Consider the following 20,747-nt stretch of genomic DNA (forward strand, 5'->3'; position numbering starts at 1 on the left):
AGTATCATTATCAATTACTTACAGGCTGCATTCTTAAAGTAGGGGGTGGTAGGGTAGCCTAGTGGTTAACGCGTTTACTTCTCACGCCGAAGACCCGATTCAATTCCTGACATGTGTACAATCTGTGAAGCCCATTTCTGGTGTCCCCTGCCGTGATATTGCTGGAATATTGCTAAAAGCGGTGTAAAACCAAACTCACTCACTCATACACTAGGGATAATGAATTACACGAGTATGGGCGAGACAATTCAATGTTTGATAGCATGAGAATAAATCTCTGCTGTCCTCAAAAATTCTTGAAAAATATAATTATGCTTCAGATTGTTGAAAAAAAAGAAATATAAATACATAAAATTACATTGTTGCAAGGTGTTTTTCTTTTAAATAAATTCATGCTCATAGTTGTAAGTATTCTCGATGCATAAATACCGAATCCTCAAGAACCTTCAAGTACCATTACATTTCTCCGACAATGTTTTGTGTGTAAGGTGTAAATACGCCTCTCACATACATGTACTCATGACCAGCTCTTGTGTCCTGGTGTGATGCTGGTGTCCTGCAAAACAAACAGGATGGTTACAAGTTAAACATCATATGTGCAAAACATTTTGTCAGCTTGGTGAACAAACTTCAATGAAAGTGACAGGCATGCTGGCATATTAGATACTACAAAGCTTTGTTGTGGCTTGTGGGTTTATCTGATTTAAAGCGTACATTTGATAGCATAAATTATTCATAATTGATGTCCCAGTTTATTTGATGTCCTTGTTTTGGTACAGCTACATGTCACAAGCTGATATTCAATGCAGACCTGGAGCTTGATCCACATGGAGCACTATAGGATCGTGTGACGGAACGCGGTATAGTGTGTGGCATGTGGATCCAGAGTGCGGCGGGGGCGGTCGGGTAGCCTAGTTGTTAAAGCGTTCACTTGTCACGCCGAAGACCCGGGTTCGATTCCCAACATAGGTACAATGTGTGAAGCCCATCTGTGGTGTCCCACGCTGTGATATTGCTGGAATATTGCTAAAAGCAGCGTGAAACCTCACTCACTCCAGTGTGCGGCAAGGGAGTTACAACAAAAGGAGTGACTAACCAACACAAATTGCCAAACCAGCCATCATCCCTTCCCCAAACTGTCTGTGCTTAGTGTAAGTTGGGGCTGAAAAGAAACCTCCCTTGTCTGCAATCGCCGTTAGCCAAAAAGGAAAAAATCACTAACATATATTGGCTAAAGTTGGCTATGTATCACCAACAGGCGATGCTTGCGATTGTAAAACCGAGGAAAGAGAGGCGGGTGTACAAGCCAGAGGGCTTACAATATAAGGCATTACCCAGGAGGGCTGATTTATCTGGCATAGATAACATAATCATTATTTTAAATGCGCTAGATAAATTTCGGGTAGACACCTGTTGGGAGCCCAGGTAAGAATATAGGTCCCCAGCAACCTATGCTTGTCGCAAGAGGCAACTAACGGGATCGGGTGGTCAGACTTGATTGAATGTCATTATATTCCAATTGTGTGGATCAGTGTTCATGATGTGAATCACTGGATTGTCTGGTCCATACACGATATACATATATATATATATCGTCGTAACACTTAAGCAAGACAACTTCTTTGCCATACCCTTTCAGTAAGGCCACTTACACTTTTCCCTCCCCGCAACAAAATACGATGTTAATATACTGTTGAAGATTGTTCGCCACTTGTCCTTTTCACTATGGCATGAGGGGCTACAATTTGCTGCGCAGAGTCTCGTCCCTTAGCCACAACAGAAACCTCTGATTGTGGGCTGACGCTGATTATGTTTCTATGTTTGAGCCATTTTTGTCAGCACCATACCCGTGTCCATGTGTCAGCTATGTGGTAAACGTCTCATATGCTTCCATAACACATCACAGTGATGTGCAGTGATGTAGCTGAAATACTGTTCACACACTTACGAGACAAAGCAACAATGTTATCTATACACAAAGGCAAATGTTATCATTTTGAATTTTTGGGGCAGTCAGTTTGAACCCGTGCTAATGTGTTACATGTATTCCATAATCAACATCCATAAACATGGCGAGGTCGATAGTTCTTCCAGATAATGAGGTTGCCAGGCAGTCAACCCTCTCTGATTGCCTGTGTAAACTCTACCTGGTCACTTGTGCTCAAAGTGTCGGCTGCTGTCCCTTGTCTCTGTTGGTGTGTTGGGACTTGAAGATTTGTTCTTGATGCTGACCTGAAACGATTGTTTTCCTGAAGGTACAAATTTTCTCGTGGGGGCATCTCGAAAGGCATTGTCTCTGGAAGACTCCCATGGTATCCTGGACTGGATGATCATTGATACAAGCAATTGGGATACAATGACATGCATCAACCAAGTCAGTGAGCCTGACCACCTGATCCCGTTAGTTGCCTCTTACGGCAAGGATAGTCACAATTTATGGTAAGCATGGGTTGCTGAAAGCCTATTCTACCCCGGATCTTCACGGATCACTTCATCCAAGACGCTAAATTTTTCATTAAACCAGAATGTTACTTTGATGGGTTGTGTCATAACCAACTTCCTTATCTGAACAGCCGTGGTGTGTACTCGGGGAAAGTAGATGTTGCCTCTGCAACCAAATATACTGACTTGATATCCACATCTCTTGTATCTCTTGTATCTTGATGATCTGTTTGGATGGTTGCTGAGCTCCAAAGACACCCTCTTTAGACTTTTGTAGAGGAAGGGTAACATGTCCATCGCACTACTGTTAATAGAGTACAAATGACCTTACTTCTGTGGCTCGGTCAGGGCAGGGTAGGGCGTCTGAGTAGAGACGAAAGGTTCGTGGCAACCTGCATATTCAAGTATCTGTGGCTTCACTTGTTCTTCCATCTTGGCCTTGAGACTGGGCATAAGATGATATAATTCCCAAATTGTAATCTGCTGTGAGTGATTCATCAGACTGTATGTTGTCTTGATCTCTAGTCCTCTCCAATCCCGTATCCATACTGGCCATCCTCCTCCCAAAGGCGAGCCATGTACCAACTGGGTTAGGTCCTGTGCAGTCCATGAAAGTCAGCATCTGTTGGGGAGTCCATTTATGAGCCAGGATCTGTGGAGTATAATTGGCTTAATTGATGCGTGTAGTCCGATGGGCAGCATCTAGTGGTACCTTGATTGGTGTCCAGCCTGCTTCTTTGCCCTTCTTGGTCCATGCCATGCATGTGGTGGATAGTCTTATCCATTGTGTGAAACAGCTGCCCGTCCTGGTGCCCCTGGCAAGTTTGAATCTGTGTCTAGAAATCCTATGGTGGCTGTAGTGTCCATTGTGGGTAACCTACCGGACTACCCAAACCACCTTAGGTTGCCCGTGACTGGCTGGCTTTCTTCTCAGATACCCTAGGTTACTTGTCTTGTACACTGTGCAGTACACTGTCCAAGCCTGAAGAGACAAAGAATTCAGTGTTGTCTCTTTGTTCTACCCGTCTGACCTCAATTCTTCTTGTCACCTACTCTTGGCCTTGGGATTGTTCTGCGTCTGCTGTAACGACAATCTGTGGTCAAACATGGCCTCATCACTTCTTCCTGCTTCTTAAGCTTATCTTGTAGCAAGTTCAAGGAGAAGATTGACATGGCGTCTGGTTAGGCTGACGACCAATTCTCTAGGGAAGGCATAGGCTGAACATCTGGAGATCTTCCTCTCCACCTCTTGGCTGGGAAGTGTCTGGGTACAGATCTCTAGAGCCTCAATCATCTTCTTCACAGCTTCCTGGCTCTTGATCTTTTTTTCCAGAAGTCTGTCACCTTGGCCAAAACTCATCCCTAGAGCACTTCCAAGGTCTGCACATTCAACTAAGCTGAGGTGATCATAACGTGACCACACTTCTTGCCGGAAGACGATGTAGAAGGGGTTGGGGGTGCCATGTAGATCCCAAACACTTTCTTACCCAAACAAGCCCAACCCCCCAAAAACAAACCTTCGAGTTAAGCCCAATAAATATATAATCTTCTTCAGATGGATTTGAGGATAATAATAGCCCTAATCTTCGTTACACAGATCTAACTATGACATGACAACTACCAAACATAATGTGCTTTATCATCAAAAACTGGCTCCCACAGGAGATATCGCTTGGATTAGATCAAGCGATATCTACACTGTAGATATCGCTGCAATGAAATTACATCACAATGCTTTGCAGACCATTGTGACCTCACTGGTTACCATGACGTCACAATCAAATGACATCACTAATGGCTCTGCCACTGAAGCTGTTAGCAGTACTTTTTACACTGAAGACACTGCTAATTACTGTCTACAAATTGAAAAAGTTGAAAGAATGATGTTGGATGATAAATAAAATCTCACCCTCGTGTCTTTTGATATCAAATATATCAACACTCGTTTTCCCACCTTCATAAGGTATAGGTTTCTAGATACTATCACTTGCACAAGAGGTGAGGTGAAATTGGGTTTAACGTTGTGTCCAAGATTATTGCACTTATATAACGACGTGCATGCACGTGTGTGTGTTTGTTGCTGCTTGTACTAGTCCGGACTGATGCCGATTTATAGTGCTAGCTCACTGAGATACCATGCCGCAGTTTAACATGAATACCCAACTCAGACACAGTATACTGACCAGTCCATTTTAGCCCCTTAATGCCGAGCGCCAGACAGGATAACAACAAGTACCATCTTTTAATGTCTTTTGGTATGATGCGGCCGGGGATCGAACCCGGACCTTCACAAGTGTTAAGTGAGTGAGTGAGTGAGTGAGTCTGATTTTACGCCGCTTTTAGCAATGTCCAGCAATATCACGGTGGAGGACACCAGAAATGGGCTTTACACATTGTACCCATGTTGGGAATCGAACCCGGGTCTTCTGCGTGACGAGCGAACGCTTTAACCTCTAGGCTACCCGACCGCCCCCACAAGTGTTTATGGATAGTTGGTAGTGAAGATGATTTCTGGTGAAATTTTTTAGTGTGATAACAATAAAAATACAGGATTTATGGTTGTGATGCAATAGAAGAAGGGCATTCGCAGTATGTGATGTTTGTAATGAACTATTCAGTTGTTTCCAGTTAGTCAATGCTTGCCTGGCTGGCTGTTAAGAGTTGGTACCCAAGATTTATCAACTGAGGTTGTGCAGAGTTGTGTCCCTTAGGTAGTGTGTTCAAAGATCTTTCTTATATTTGGTGAAATACAATTACTGAATAACTTTTATCAGTCAACATGTCTGTGCACAGGTGCTTCAGTGATAAGTGCCAAAAAATCTTGTCACTTTAACATCACTGTTTAGCAACCGTACTCCATAGTGTGTGTGTGTGTGCGTTGAGTGAAGGGATTCTGAAAGTGTCTAATGCACTGACAGGGGAAATTTTATTGCTTGTCACTTAATATCAATGACAGGTTTGTCTGGTCAAAATTTGATTTTTGACAGAACGTTATCACAGTGAGAAAGATTTTACCAATATTCCAGCAAAATCACAGCAGGAGACACCACCAGTAATTGGCTTCATACATTGTATCCATGTAGAGAATCGAACCCACGTCAGTGTGATGAGCAAGCTTTACATACTAAGCTACCACACCACCCTGCCATTATCAGATAGCTAGAATAGTGTCGAGTGCAGCAAACAACAAACAAACAAGTTTTTGTGCTTCTCATGTCACAAGCCTTTAAGGCAGCCTCAAACAAAACAAAGCCTGTATCTCATGTAAAATCTGGTTTTAATCTCAGTGTTTTGGAGACACCAGATAGAGTCACTGTACATCACACTCTCTCTTCTCTCACAGCAACCCTGCTGAAATACACAAACATGACAAAATACTCCATACAAATCAGTATATTGCATGACAAAAATAACATGAAAATGATCCTATATATTATTAGTATTTACAAAATTCTTTGACTTTTCTGTACAAGTTGATAAGGCATTGAAAACAAGTACTTCACATAAAATACTCCTGGAAAATGATATCGTCTTGTTTGACAATGATAGTTTGACATGCAATCAGGGTAATATGAAGTTGATGCATATGTATAATGAGTATCACACAGACATACTATGCAGCCGCCGCAAATCCTGTAACATAAATCATGAATTATCATGCATAACATAAACTTGAAAATACATTTAAAAGCTATTACAAATTTAAACAAAATTCTTAAATAACAAAAAAGAATTATTTCAAATTGCAAACTTAAAAATTCTTAAATTAAATACAAAATCCTATTGTAAACATATCTCCTTCTTCAATTCCTACCAGCACAGCCAGACATTATGATGTGTATGTCCTAGAAGCACAACTGACTACAACTACCCACTGTTAAAGCTTGAGAGTACCAGGAAACCAGAGAGACGAAGCACCATTATGTCCGCATCTTCTACCCGTATCTAATCAAAAAGGTGACAAGCAAATGATGGAAACAAACACATTAACCATGCAGATATCACTCTCACTCACTACCTCTCCTCAGACTGGTGTAATGCTGGAGCCACATGCACACAACACGCATAACCATCACATAATGAGCTTATGATTTCAGATCTTTGGTGGTAATAAGTCATGTTGAAATAAAGAACTAATGAGAACTCTTACACTGACATGTTCATATGGTGGGTGAATAGGTGTGTTAACATGGGAGTCCCTGTATAGTATGATACACAATACTCAATATATCTGGTGTTACCGAGCTGCATCTCACATCAACGGAATGACTTGTATCACCCAATCCCCCATAGTCAAGGTCTTGGTATATCGGTGTTATTCCGATAATCTTTGACAAATTTTGTCCATGCCTTTTCTTTTGAATTCACTGAAAGGCATGTTTTCCTCAGATATGACAGATGACCTGATATGAAAAAATATGTGGCACATTATCACCTTGTGTAAAGTCTGGAAGGTAATTTAAGGTACCGATGTTTACTACAATATCTGCAAAACTCTCGGACCTACTCCAGTCAAAGTTGGCATGAGATTATTAAACAGTCATACACAACTAGATATTACATTTAAAGACAATCGGTGCATGAATAAAAAATCTGTGTATTTAGCTATCACTATATTTCATCAACAACCAGACCTGTTCGTCACGGGTGGAACGAGCATTCATTGAAACAGCCATCTGCATAATGCTACCCCTGCGTCACAGGGCCAATATGACACAGTTGAACCAATCAACTCAACTCGAAAGGGTGCACGGGAATCATGCACGTTTGGGACGCCCAACGCTAACACCGTATTCGTGCTATAGGGAATCAGTGACTGGACGAGTGTCTGACTGAGTCAGCATTACAGAAGTCACACCATAGATGTCCAAAGTGCTATGTTCCACTTCCAGACTACCTCTTGGAGCAGAGAATGCATAACCATCAATCACTGAAATTTAAAATAATAAAGCTGCTAAGAACAGTATTTCAGTTATATCACAGCGTAGCGAGGGAGGAAAGCCCAAGGTGAAGCAGTCCTCAACATTTCCCACTTTCGTGAAACCACCAAGCAATGGTAAGGTGCTGAGAAACCAACAATTGTATTCCAGGTGTCAATATACACGATCATAAGGGACACATTTCTGCCAAGTGAATTGCATCACTTTAGATGAATGGGTCCCCAATGCCGCCATAGCTTGCATAAAATTATTGATTGGTTGACTTTTCTCCACTGAGATGATTGATTGAACAGTATCCAGCGATACACTGCAAGGGATGTGTGTGCAGCAGTTAATGTGAGGATGCTCAGGTGACACCACACAGAATGATGAGATTGTCCTGTCAGCACTCTTTCACCATGTATCATAACATTTTCTTGACTGACACAGACATGACAATAAGGTAGTAGTACACAGTAGCTGCCTTCATAGCATGACAACACTAATTCACACTACTACATTCACACCACAAGCAAAGTTAGAAATAACTGAACCCAGAGCCATCAAACTTTCAAATAGAGATCTTTCGATGTGCAAAAGAAACAAAACCTATCGATGAGAAAACTGCTGCTCTACCTGCTCAAGAAACCTGGTGCACAAATCACAAGGTGAAAAAAGTTCAAATGTTTTACAAAACAAAAAGCATGCAGAATATTATGTAGAAATGTAGGTATATTTGATAAATTACAACATGGTTTAAACATGTATTCAATGAATAAATATCTAAACTTTCCATCTGAATATGTTATGCTATACAGCAACATACAAACAATTGGCCATGTGAACGGTCACACATTACCATAGGTTGAAACAAGGCTGACACTATGTACAGGGAACAAGGTACTGTGATATAACAGATGCAACAACTAGTTATTTCTTCTTAGCACTTCGGAGGCACAACCAGTTAGGTTTGACACAGTTAATAGCTTTGGTTCGTAACAGAGTAGTGGGGAACCATCCATCGGACAGTAGACAAACTGACAAAACCTGCTTGAGAAAACCCAGGCTGGATATTGTACAAGAACTTCCAGCAAAGCTGATTTCTGAAAGCGCTCATAGAATCGCCAGGAAAACAAATTGACAGTCCTAACATGTATCACACTAGTACATCAGGAGGACAATATCTGACAATATCATCAGAACATAAACAGTCCTCTAACAGTCACTCTATCAGACAGCCAGACAGTTGTAATGTACAGACAGTTGGACATGGAGTCCGACAAGACATGGAAGCACCTGTTACAGGCGAGGAGGGCAGTGGTATTGTCACCGTTTTGAACTGCTCAGTGGTTTTGATGAAATACTTAACTGGTATCGGCACAACTCATCAAAATACCACCCACACAGTTAAGAAGTAAACTTTTCACAAATAATAAATGTTAAGACATCAATGAGGAATTAAGAAAAAAAACACTCCTATCCACTGCAATTTTGTGGGTCATCAGGGTGGAAATGTTTCATCTAATATGTGTGCTGAGGTTTCTGAGGCAAATCCTTTATTCTCCAAGGTTGTTGTCAATAACCTTATATTCTTGGGTGTTTCCATTTGTATTTAAGTAAGGTGCATTGTTCAAGGCAAAGATATTATGATCTTATAGAAGTGGTATTACAAGGACCATCTGAATCAAACAGATTCAAACTTGTGATACCATACTTGGTGGAAGTGCTTTCATACCCTCTCGTAAAGTCTGACAACAGTTAGAAATGTTCATTCTACCCAGATTGTCTTGGGTATACCAGTAATAGATGAGATCTGTAGACAGGACTACAGGTGAACTCAATATCCATGAACGTTCAGCTTGACTTTTCTTATCGTGTCGCCAATGGCTTTATTTTTTTATCATCAGAGATATCAGAATTATGCCTTGGGCTAGTCTAGTTTTCCTTTTAGGTGTATTTAGTGCTAATCACCTTGCCTTTCCTCTAACATATATTTTATATAGTCAGCACATCCATAAACCAATATCTAACATGGTCTTGCTGTCACAGCAGATACTGTCTTTGACTGAGAACCAAGAATATAGGTTTAATTGTGTATGTAGCAAGGACTCAGGATGCAGTTACTGCCATTATCTAAGGTATGCAGGTCTTTAGGCAGCATGTTATGAATGTATAAGAATATGAGGAAGAGGGAAGAGCAGGCCATTAGGTTCGTTCTAGTAACATGAGAAAGGCAGTATCTGCAGAAATTTATACCACAAGAGGTAGGTTCAAGTTGAATTGATGGCAAATGTGACATGTGGTAATGGAAGTATGAGGTTACATGGTTCAGTCTTTCAAGTCCACAGAAGCCGACATACTGTTAGGTTTAGTATGTAAATATTTAATGCTACACATGAACCTTTTGATAACATTTCATCCTGGGACTGCCACCAAACATTAAATTGTTCACAAGGATCTCTATTCTGCCATCCTATTTATGCTAGATTCTTGAAGCAACTGAAAGTTTCTCATTAACCCAGTGTATTTACTCCATTCTATTTTGATAAACACATTTGCCACCATAACTTTGTTTTTTTAGTTCCATTTGCATGACATGATGCTAAAATAACTGTTCAATAAAATTACAGTTTCCTTATCAAAACAAGAGGTAAAACTTGCAGTACTTGACTCATTTTAATGTAATGTCTCAAATGCAACTTGAACACCTGGTAGCATAGAGACTTTCCTGTCCATGTCTTAGTACTCAGGAAAACATCATTTATGATAATCGTTTCATTTGATTAACATGCTTCAATATATCAAGGGCTTGCTGAGATGAGATCACACTATTTAATGTTGATATCTGTCGAACCCATGCTCAGAATACAGAATTCTTGTTTATTTAAGCTCACGAGTGAAAGAATTATGTGCCAAGGAAGTGATGAGATATGGAGTTGGTAACAAAACAAAGCTATGATGGCGGCGGATGGGTTGAGTGTATCTACCATAATAGAATGGAGACAGGATGCACAGGATAACTGGGGATCCTGCAATAGTCACTGTTTTTCAGTAGCTATATGTTCACACAAATATTCAGTGACTAATCATTTCTGAATACAATATCAACATTAAACACTCAAACAAGAATAGAAATCACACATCAAGGCATGTAATCCACAACAGGGATATTGTCATCTTATCAAAGCCTGTGAAGATATTAATCACAGTGCACACACCATGTACATCTTTGGTTAAACATGTTCAGTTGTTCACAAGGTCCTTCTGTAACCAGGCAGCACCATTAGGGAAGGGATGTTATCACTGTGACAACAAATAAAACCTGTCGTCATCTCAATCTCACAATCAGGCAAATATTTCTGTTGAATCCTGTAACCATGGTAACATTGCTCTCAAAATCAGGTTTGGAAAATATTTCAAAACAGCAACATTTGGACTTAGGCAGCCTTTTCCTCATGTTTCTGAACTAGTGCAAAGTCCATGTAGACATGTTTCATTGAATAATAGTCCAATAGAGATGGTTCAGTAAGTAAGTAGGCCCACATGGTCTATTGGAATGACAATCTGTTTTAGGCCTTCAGAAACACTCCACAGTATATTCTAAACCTACACCAAACACTATTCTCAAACACATCACGAAACAATGACGTGGAGAGTACATCATTTTGGCAGAAAGTGATGAATGATAAAAATATGTTTTTGATGTCTCCAGAAAATACATGATGGAATAGAATGGTGATTGAATGAGATGGAAGGAATGAGTTTTTGAGATGCTATGCCTGTACAGTGCCTTGATGACCCATAGCATCATGCTGGAAATGTCATGCATGGTAACCATCACAGTCTACATGATAATACTCAGTTCAAAAATATGCCATCATCATGTCATGCAGTTGTGTTTCACTGATGATGGCAGCACCTGAGAACAAAGACATTTGAACATGTTTACAGTTGGTGAATCATTCTCAACATCGCATATAGTTGTAGGCTGTAAACCACCAAGTGGAATTACCTCCCTTGAATGCTGGTGTCAGTTTTGGTAAATTTGTAGTCTAGCATGTGGTCTGTCTGTAAACTACCACAGCAAATTACCTCCCTTGAATTGTGACATCAGTACTGGTAACATAGACTGGATGGTGTTTGAAGTAAATACAATCATAGGAAAGACCCAACTTGCTGCAGTTGTCCGAGGTGTTGAAGATGCTGTGACACCTTATCCCTCTGAACCACGTAACGACCATGAGGGCACAATCACAAGACATGGCTCTCATGGCCTGTAAAAATACAGATGGCATTTTTTGGTAAACAAAACAGAGCTTTCATCCACATCATCTCAGGAGCCAACCTCTGTCATCATTAACAACACAGATTTCGAGAAAATCATAAATATTTTAACCTCTTCATTTACCAGCTAGAGCATTTACTTAAAATCCAATGCTGATCCAACCTTCTCCCCATCACAAGTTGGATCACCCATCCTTATGTTTAATTTCTAACTATCCATATGCTTACCATCAAAACAAAGCATGATAGCCAAGGTGTCCTGTGAGGAGTTAAAGTGTCTCCAGATTCAAAATCTATAGCAACAAGCGGGGAACTCAGGATTTACAATATTTTACATGGAATGATTTATACCATCAATGTTATGCAAACAATTTCTCTAAACAGCATTCTTGTTTGTTGCGTGCGATGGACTGACAAAACAGAGCTCCTTAGCATGCAGCTTCTGTTAGGAATGTGTAAAATTGATCACATCTTCAAAGTCAATTTTCTTCTTGAATATCATTTCAAACATACCAAAGTTGATCTCTAGATTTGATATTCCATGTATTCCAGGCAGTTGACAAGGTCAACCATCACGTTTACAGGTGAAATAAAGCATTCTACTTCCCAACTACTTTTCTTCAAAACCTTTAGTACAGAACCAACTGATGGGCACGAATTCACACAGAATACCCCATATCAATGAACATCAGAGGGCACATTAATATGGTTATTATGGTTATTATGCAACATTCTGCCCTCATGACAAACAATGAACATGGGTTAGTTACTTGATTTGATTATAGTGATTATCAAGGTTTCTTTGTGAAGTTGGTGTTGTTTTTGGCATGCTTGGCACTGTGAAGATTTGATCAGTTGTCTGACATTGCCATATTATCTAGTCAAGGTACAACAATAAATATTGAGCACTTCTTACACATTCAATGATCATACAGCTTGTTTAGTAGCCACAAAAGCAGACATATCCACTGATATCTGCAAATTTTTGGTGGGGACATACAATCCATGACTTTGTCTTCACATCCATGGTGGCCCTATCGTGATGGACAAACTATGACTTGTCTTGAAGTGAAATCACTGACTTATCCTGACTTGGAATCCATGGCCCTCTTGTGATGTGCAATCCATGACTTGTCCTGACTTACAATCCATGACTGTGTCTTCACAAGGAAGCCATGGCTCTCTTGTGACATACAATCCACAATACATTGGCCTTTTGTGATGTACAATCCATGACATGTCCTGACTTACAATCCATGACATGTCCTGACTTACAATCCATGACTCATTAATAGCAAACCATGGCTCTCTTGTGACATACAATCCACATATACCCTTTTGTGATGTACAATCGAGGCTTTATCTTCATGTGCAATCCATTGAATCATCTGGACGTATCCATTTAGTTCAGAGAGCCAGACAGTAGTGTAGCGGGTGAGAGCACCAGTAGTTGTGTTGATTTGAGCGGCAGTAGGCCTGCCAGCAGAGTTCAGTCAGCCTGAAGGTTACACTAGGAATCCCTACAATATGTTTCCAACATGCAGATAAGTCTCATGACTTATTTCCAGATAAAGTCATGTGTCATCTGCCATCCTGGTTCAGAGAATTAACAGCAGAAACACCTGCATCTTGATTCAGATAAGCAGCAAGCCAGTACAAGAAAGGCAAGTCACCTTGGGTTTCAGAAACACACAAAGAGCTGTAAGCGAGTTGACCACTTTTGCCATTTCGGTTTAGATATACATCAAGCTTGTCCAACAAAATACCTGCCCTCCAACATCGGCAAGGGAGTCACAGAAAAGTCTGCTCCACCAGCAGCAGCGGCAGCAGCAGCATGGAGTGCATGTCGGTCTACTGGCCACCAGCTACACATGAACGTCAGTGCATCAGCAACACTGCACTTGGGCCTGTACTATGCTGACTGAACAACTTTGATAACATTCTTTAGTTTCTCAATAGTCAATTGTGTTTCACTTGTCGTTGCTAATAAGTGTTGATTTTTTTCCACTTGTTCCTGAAAAGAAATTAAAAGACGAACTTAATGTGGGATTATTTCAACTGTAGTCTGAAAGAGAAACACAATGATTGATCAACTGCAGAGAAATCTAGTCAATATAAACTGGTGCTAATCATGCTGATTCACACGAGTCAATCAATGCTTTGCATAAAGTCACAAAGCCCTGATGCAACCCCACAACTTGGATCAGAACACAAGATGGTTATACTTTCTTCCTCAACATTTTCAGAATGGTGTCAGTTTTAAGGCTTGAGTTAAATGAATTATATATACATAGCAAACCATAATGGTTTGATCCAGCAACAATACAACCTGAATGACAATCATAGCAACCAGCTCTGCTGGTTTGATTTAGTAGAACTGAACAGTACACTGTCACAGTTGGCAAACCAAAGGATGTCCATAGACAGCGCTAAGAGTTGCTCATGATGACAAGGCTGGTCTGTTTGACTATTGCATGGCCGTCTGAAGTGAGAATTCCTGTGCATGTTACCTTTCACAGTTCAGCATCTTGCAGTTGTTCAACTCAAAATCTTCCATCATTAAAGAGCATACACTGTAAGTCTATAAGGCAAGTCAAAAGGTAAATGACAGGGTTACTTACATTAAAAGAGTTATTCAACGATTTTGACTTGGCTTCCAGTTGTATTTTCTCGGTAGAAAGGTCGTTGGATTTCTTCTGCAGCTTCCTCTTCTCCTCTTCTTTAGCTGAAGGAATCACAGGACAACGTTAGAAAGTCACAAGTATTGGAGGCAGTGAGTGTGTGAGTAAGGATCTGGCATTAACACCACTTTGAACAGTACTTCAGCTATATCACAGCATGTCAGCTTAATGTGGGAGGTAAGCCTGGTGATGCAAGTTGTTCATCCTGCTGATGAAAGCAAGGTTCATACAGATATAGAACACTAAATCTCAAGGCCTTTTCAAGGTTTCCATCATTTTCAAGGCTTTTTTAGTTTTGTCAATATTTTATTAAATCCAGCATACCATTTATTTGTTGTAAGACCTAAAAAGCAGTATGAACATCACACATCACACAAGATTGTTAGATTCACTCAAAGAAAAGATAAAATAGCTCCGTCCTGAATTCTTCAGGGTCTTTGGCACAAAAATCTATCACTGTGATAAATCTCACTGAAATCTTTGGTACATATATTTGTGTCTTTTAATACTTTGATTAACAAGAATATGTCCTTTTGTACAAATTCAAGGCTTTTCAAGCTATTTTGGTGATTTTCAAGACTCTTCAATGTTGACACTTAACATAAAGGCATTTAAAGGTTTTTTTTAAGCCTGTACAAACCTTAAAAAGCCATGAGCACAGGATCCGTGCAGACAAACTAAGATCATAATAAAACCCATGATCATTTCTTAAAGACAATTCCCAGTGAACTGCGGGACCCCACAAGACGAAGCGAACCCCAGGACAAGGTTAGAATGTCATTAGTTTCGGCCACTCAGATCACATCTAGTTATCTCTGCTCAGATTTTGTAAGAAAAGCTCAACATCAATGTATCAACACTAAGTCAAGTCAAGTGACAAGTTCGAGCTGGAGGAATGAAATTATGTTTTGGGCATGTGAAAATGGAATTGCATGACAAAGTTAGGATGTCACAAGCATAGACACCATCTGCTCTGGCTTCCAACTAGGAATGTACAAGACCTTGAGTGTGACGTTACCAGGTTTGGTTGCAATGTGGGATTGTACAAGACCTTGAGTGACACATTACCTGCTTTGGTTGCAATGTAGGATTGTACAAGACCTTGAGTGTGACGTTACAAGGTTTGGTTGCAATGTAGGAATGTACAAGACCTTGAGTGTCACATTACCTGCTTTTGTTGCAATGTGGGAATGTACAAGACCTTGAGTGTGACGTTACCTGCTTTTGTTGCAATGTAGGAATGTACAAGAGCCAGAGTCTCTGCTGACCCAGCCCAATTTTTGTTGGAGGCCTGCAACAAAAGAATCGGGAATTTTTTATACAAATTCATATCATAACATTTGGAAACTTAAGTTAATTTGGAGGTACCACTGATTCTGCAAAGATATAGGAATCTGTGGGTTAGATCATATCATCTGTTTAACCTCTTTAACAACACTTCAATGGACTTAAAATAAACAGAGATACCGTATTCACTAGGGCTGCAATGAACACACTATGAGGCAAATACGATTCGTATCACAAATATAGGGTAACGAATACGAATATTAATTCACGAACACAATAACAATTCAGCAGCTGATGTATTATTTGTTATATACAGTGAAGCAATACCAGCATAAATTATTGAACATGGTTTGTTAATAATTAATATATTATACATTTATATACTGCACTTATCCAGGTACTAGTATCTGCTCAAATTTCACAATAACCAGTTACCACAATACTGTCAAATTAAATAGTATAAGAGTGTTGTCTTTTGAAGAAATCTATGCATATAATATGTTCTTATGGGTAATTTTATGTAAATGCACATGCTTGCATATTCATAAATATTCGATTCTATTGGCCACGATTAACAAATTCAATTCATGAATGGATACGGTTTGATTCACCGAATACATGAGTGAATCGTAAAAGCCCTAGCATGGGGGTACTTATAAAGATTACTTACACATTGGTCTAGCAGTTGGTCAGGGGCACTTACAGGACACTTAATTCAGCAATTATGGTACTTAAATTAATTGTCTTTATGGCCAATGGTTACCTACCTGGACCTAACCATAACATATCCCGCTATTGATATAAAGACAGGTGGATAGTTTTCAGACAGTTTAGGTGATACACCATTCTTCACTCACCTGACACTTGGGACAACTCCAGGACACCTGGGCTACAGTTGTGAGGGGTGGGTTCACACAGTCCAGGTGATACACCATTCTACACTTACCTGACACTTGGGACAACTCCAGGAAACCTGGGCTACAGTTGTGAGGGGTGGGTTCAGACAGTCAAGGTGATACACCATTCTACACTTACCTGACACTTGGGACAACTCCAGGAAACCTGTGCTACAGTTGTGAGGGGTGGGTTCACACAGTCCAGGTGATACACCATTCTTCACTCACCTGACACTTGGGACAACTCCAGGAAACCTGAGCTACAGTTGTGAGGGGTGAGTTCACACAGTCCAGGTGATACACCATTCTACACTCACCTGACACTTGGGAAAACTCCAGGAACCCTTGGGTACATTTGTGAGGGGTGGGTTCACACAGTCCAGGTGATACACCATTCTTCACTCACCTGACACTTGGGACAACTCCAGGAACCCAGGGGTACATTTGTGAGGGGTGGGTTCAGACAGTCCAGGTGATACACCATTCTTCACTCACCTGACACTTGGGACAACTCCAGAAAACCTGGGGTACATTTGTGAGGGGTGGGTTCACACAGTCCAGGTGATACACCATTCTTCACTCACCTGACACTTGGGACAACTCCAGGAACCTTTGGGTACATTTGTGAGGGGTGGGTTCACACAGTCCAGGTGATACACCATTCTTCACTCACCTGACACTTGGGACAACTCCAGGAACCCTTGGGTACATTTGTGAGGGGTGGGTTCAGACAGTCCAGGTGATACACCATTCTTCACTCACCTGACACTTGGGACAACTCCAGGAAACCTGTGCTACAGTTGTGAGGGGTGGGTTCAGACAGTCCAGGTGATACACCATTCTACACACACCTGACACTTGGGACAACTCCAGGAACCCAGGGGTACATTTGTGAGGGGTGGGTTCAGACAGTCCAGGTGATACACCATTCTTCACTCACCTGACACTTGGGACAACTCCAGGAACCCTTGGGTACATTTGTGAGGGGTGGGTTCAGACAGTCCAGGTGATACACCATTCTACACACACCTGACACTTGGGACAACTCCAGGAACCCAGGGGTACATTTGTGAGGGGTGGGTTCAGACAGTCCAGGTGATACACCATTCTTCACTCACCTGACACTTGGGACAACTCCAGGAACCCTTGGGTACATTTGTGAGGGGTGGGTTTAGACAGTCCAGGTGATACACCATTCTTCACTCACCTGACACTTGGGACAACTCCAGGAACCCTTGGGTACAGTTGTGAGGGGTGGGTTCAGACAGTCCAGGTGATACACCATTCTTCACTCACCTGACACTTGGGACAACTCCAGGAACCCTTGGGTACATTTGTGAGGGATGGGTTCACACAGTCCAGGTGATATACCATTCTTCACTCACCTGACACTTGGGACAACTCCAGGGACCCAGGGGTACAGTTGTGAGGGGTGGGTTCAGACAGTCCAGATGATACACCATTCTACAGGAGCTACATAACAGCAACTCTCCTTCCTTCCCACAAACAGCACAGAAGTCATCATGCACTTCAGCCTGGTAGACAAACAGTTGGAATTATGTTACATGACGAAACTGCATCCTCCTGAATTTTGCATCATGATTTAGTCTGGACAAGGAAAACCCCTCAGGCCATAATGACTTAGTCAATATATTTTCATTCCAACCTGCCTCAATACCATACACAAAACATGCCTAACATTTGTCACCTACAAAGAAAGTTGCTACATTTCTTTACTGTGACCGTAAACATGCTAAGTAAACATGTTGTTGATAAGTAAACAACATTTTCCATGTACACATGATGTATAGTGTCAACCACATTAGTAAAGCAAGGGTAAGATATAGCGATCAACACCTTCTTTATTACAATTAGTGACGTTTCAGTTTAGGTTCGAACACATCTATGAAGCAAGTGTCCTACGCTATAGCCACTATCCCACTGCTCCATTACACTATACCATGTTTAAATTATCACCACGGCCTTCATCATGTTCATAATGGAGGATTCAGATATGCTAAACTTGGACAGAGATAGCTTATCCCTGGTTTGACTTCAAAGGTTTCAAAAACAGTGAACTATGGTTATAACAAACTCAAAGTTTAGTTCGTTATAGGTTTTAATACAGCCCATATACAGCAAATGGCCAGGGCCAAAAGACCAGTTCATTATATCTGTCAGTTCGTTATAAGCATGTTCGTTATAAACGTAGTTTACTGTATATGTGAAAACAATTACTTACAGGGTTACCCAAGAATTCATCTTTATCATATCATTCCAAAACAATATGCACAGTAAACTGGACGGTGTCGTTGCCAGTGAAAAAATGTGGATTATATTTTGTCTTCACAAATCAACAGATGGTCCTTTGTATAATGTAGACCTCATCAGAAAATCTTACTTCCTGGGTTTCACTGTATATCAAACACTGAAACTTTGACAGCTGTCAAGATTTGAGCACTGTCCTGACAGACTTACCTCCCCTGAACCATTGCGCATGATGTTGTTCTTGTAGAGCATGCCATTGTGTGGACTGTCGGGCGTCGTGGGGCGGCTGTTGTTGGGGGAGGGACCGTGTTTCGGAGGCCGACCTACGGGTTTTAAGAACATTGCCGTGATTGCCGGCCTATAGCTTATAAGAACATTCTCCATTTATCTGAGTAGTGGATACAACCTTGATCTCTGACAACATCACAAATGGAGGTCTTGAACAGATCTTAATAAGTAAATATCTGTCATCTTAGGTTGGTTTGTTGTCACAGCAGCCTGTGAAGTGTTGAATCTGGCCCAGGTAAACCAGATGTTCATCAACGATGCATTCAGTCAGGATACAATCTGTGAAGATCCACATTAGAATAGGCCTTCAGCAACCCATACTTGCCATATGAGGTGACTATGCTTGTCGTAAGAGGTGACTAATGGGATCGAGTTGTCAGATTCACTCACTTGGTTGATGCATGTCATCATTTCCAGTAACATGGATCGATGCTCGTGGCATCAATCACTGGATTATCTGGTTCCAGACTCGATTATTTACAGACAGCATCAAATAGCTGGAATATTGCATAGTGCGGCATTAAACAATTAACAAACATCTGGTCTTAGCATGAGGTACTTGGGACCTACTCTGATTCGGGGCCCCCACAGGGACTTATAGTTTCTTCATTCCAAACATACAATGTGTGAAGCCCATTTCTGGTGTCCCCCGCTGTGATATTGCTGGAATATTGCTAAAAGCGGCGTAAAACCATACTCACTCACTCATTCCAAACATTATCACAATTTCAAGTAGATTATAGCAGAATCATATCAAGATATTTGTTTCAGGTAAAACTTGAGAGGTAACATGTTGTTATGCTGGTACACAAAGTAGAGGGTGTGTCACATTTTCACACAGGTCGATAGATTGGATTTCTATGTTATTGAGCACAAGTGTGCACTTATTCACAGCTCCCCAGGATCCAGCGTTACTCACCTCTCGGCCTCTTGACCCCTGGTGGCAGTGGATTCAGCAGATAGTGGGACACCCTCTTTCTCTGATGGCACAAAACAAACACCAAGTTACTTGCTGTCTTACATATACACATGACTATAGTTATAGATAGTTATATGAGAGGGGAATAATATATTGTACATATTGTATCAGCAATAATATAACTACGATGTATCAGCAACAATACAGCCATGATGTACAGGTTGTATCAGCAACAATACAGCCATGATGTACATGTTGTATGAACAACAAGACAGCCATGATGTACATGCTGTATCAGCAACAATACAGCCATGATGTACATGCTGTATCAGCAACAATACAGCCATGATGTACATGCTATATCAGCAAAAATACAGTCATGATGTACATGCTGTATCAGCAACAATACAGCCATGGTTTAAATGCTGTATCAGCAAAAATACAACCATGATGTACATGTTGTATGAACAACAATACAGCCATGGTGTACATGTTGTATGAACAACAATATAGCCATGATGTACATGTTGTATGAACAACAATACAGCCATGGTTTACATGCTGTATGAACAACAATACAGCCATGATGTACATGCTGTATGAACAACAATATAGCCATGATGTTCATGTTGCATGAACAACAATATAGCCATGATGTACATGCTGTATCAGCAACAATACAGCCATAGGGTACATGCTGTATGAACAACAATACAGCCATGATGTACATGTTGTATGAACAACAATATAGCCATGATGTACA

The 20,747-nt window shown here is 40.8% G+C and overlaps 1 protein-coding gene across 3 annotated transcripts in view; it reads right to left on the bottom strand.

Annotated features, from left to right (window-relative positions):
* Nucleotides 1-5,702: 5,702 nt before the first annotated feature.
* LOC124145818 (PHD finger protein 21A-like) overlaps nt 5,703-20,747 on the bottom strand; it is a 53,366-nt gene continuing 38,321 nt past the window's right edge. For all 3 annotated transcript variants that reach the window (XM_046515757.2, XM_046515758.2, XM_046515756.2), the window contains exons 9-14: nt 19,985-20,045; nt 18,988-19,100; nt 17,895-18,044; nt 15,545-15,617; nt 14,267-14,370; nt 5,703-13,659 (exon numbers count right to left, since the gene is read on the bottom strand). In XM_046515757.2, the coding sequence (XP_046371713.1) occupies nt 13,558-13,659; nt 14,267-14,370; nt 15,545-15,617; nt 17,895-18,044; nt 18,988-19,100; nt 19,985-20,045 (603 nt within the window). In that variant the 3' untranslated portion in view covers nt 5,703-13,557. The remainder of the gene's footprint in view (nt 13,660-14,266; nt 14,371-15,544; nt 15,618-17,894; nt 18,045-18,987; nt 19,101-19,984; nt 20,046-20,747) is intronic.

This window comes from Haliotis rufescens, unplaced genomic scaffold (genome assembly GCF_023055435.1).
Source record: "Haliotis rufescens isolate VD_foot unplaced genomic scaffold, xgHalRufe1.0.p SCAF_6, whole genome shotgun sequence".
Taxonomy (NCBI): Eukaryota; Metazoa; Mollusca; class Gastropoda; order Lepetellida; family Haliotidae; genus Haliotis; species Haliotis rufescens.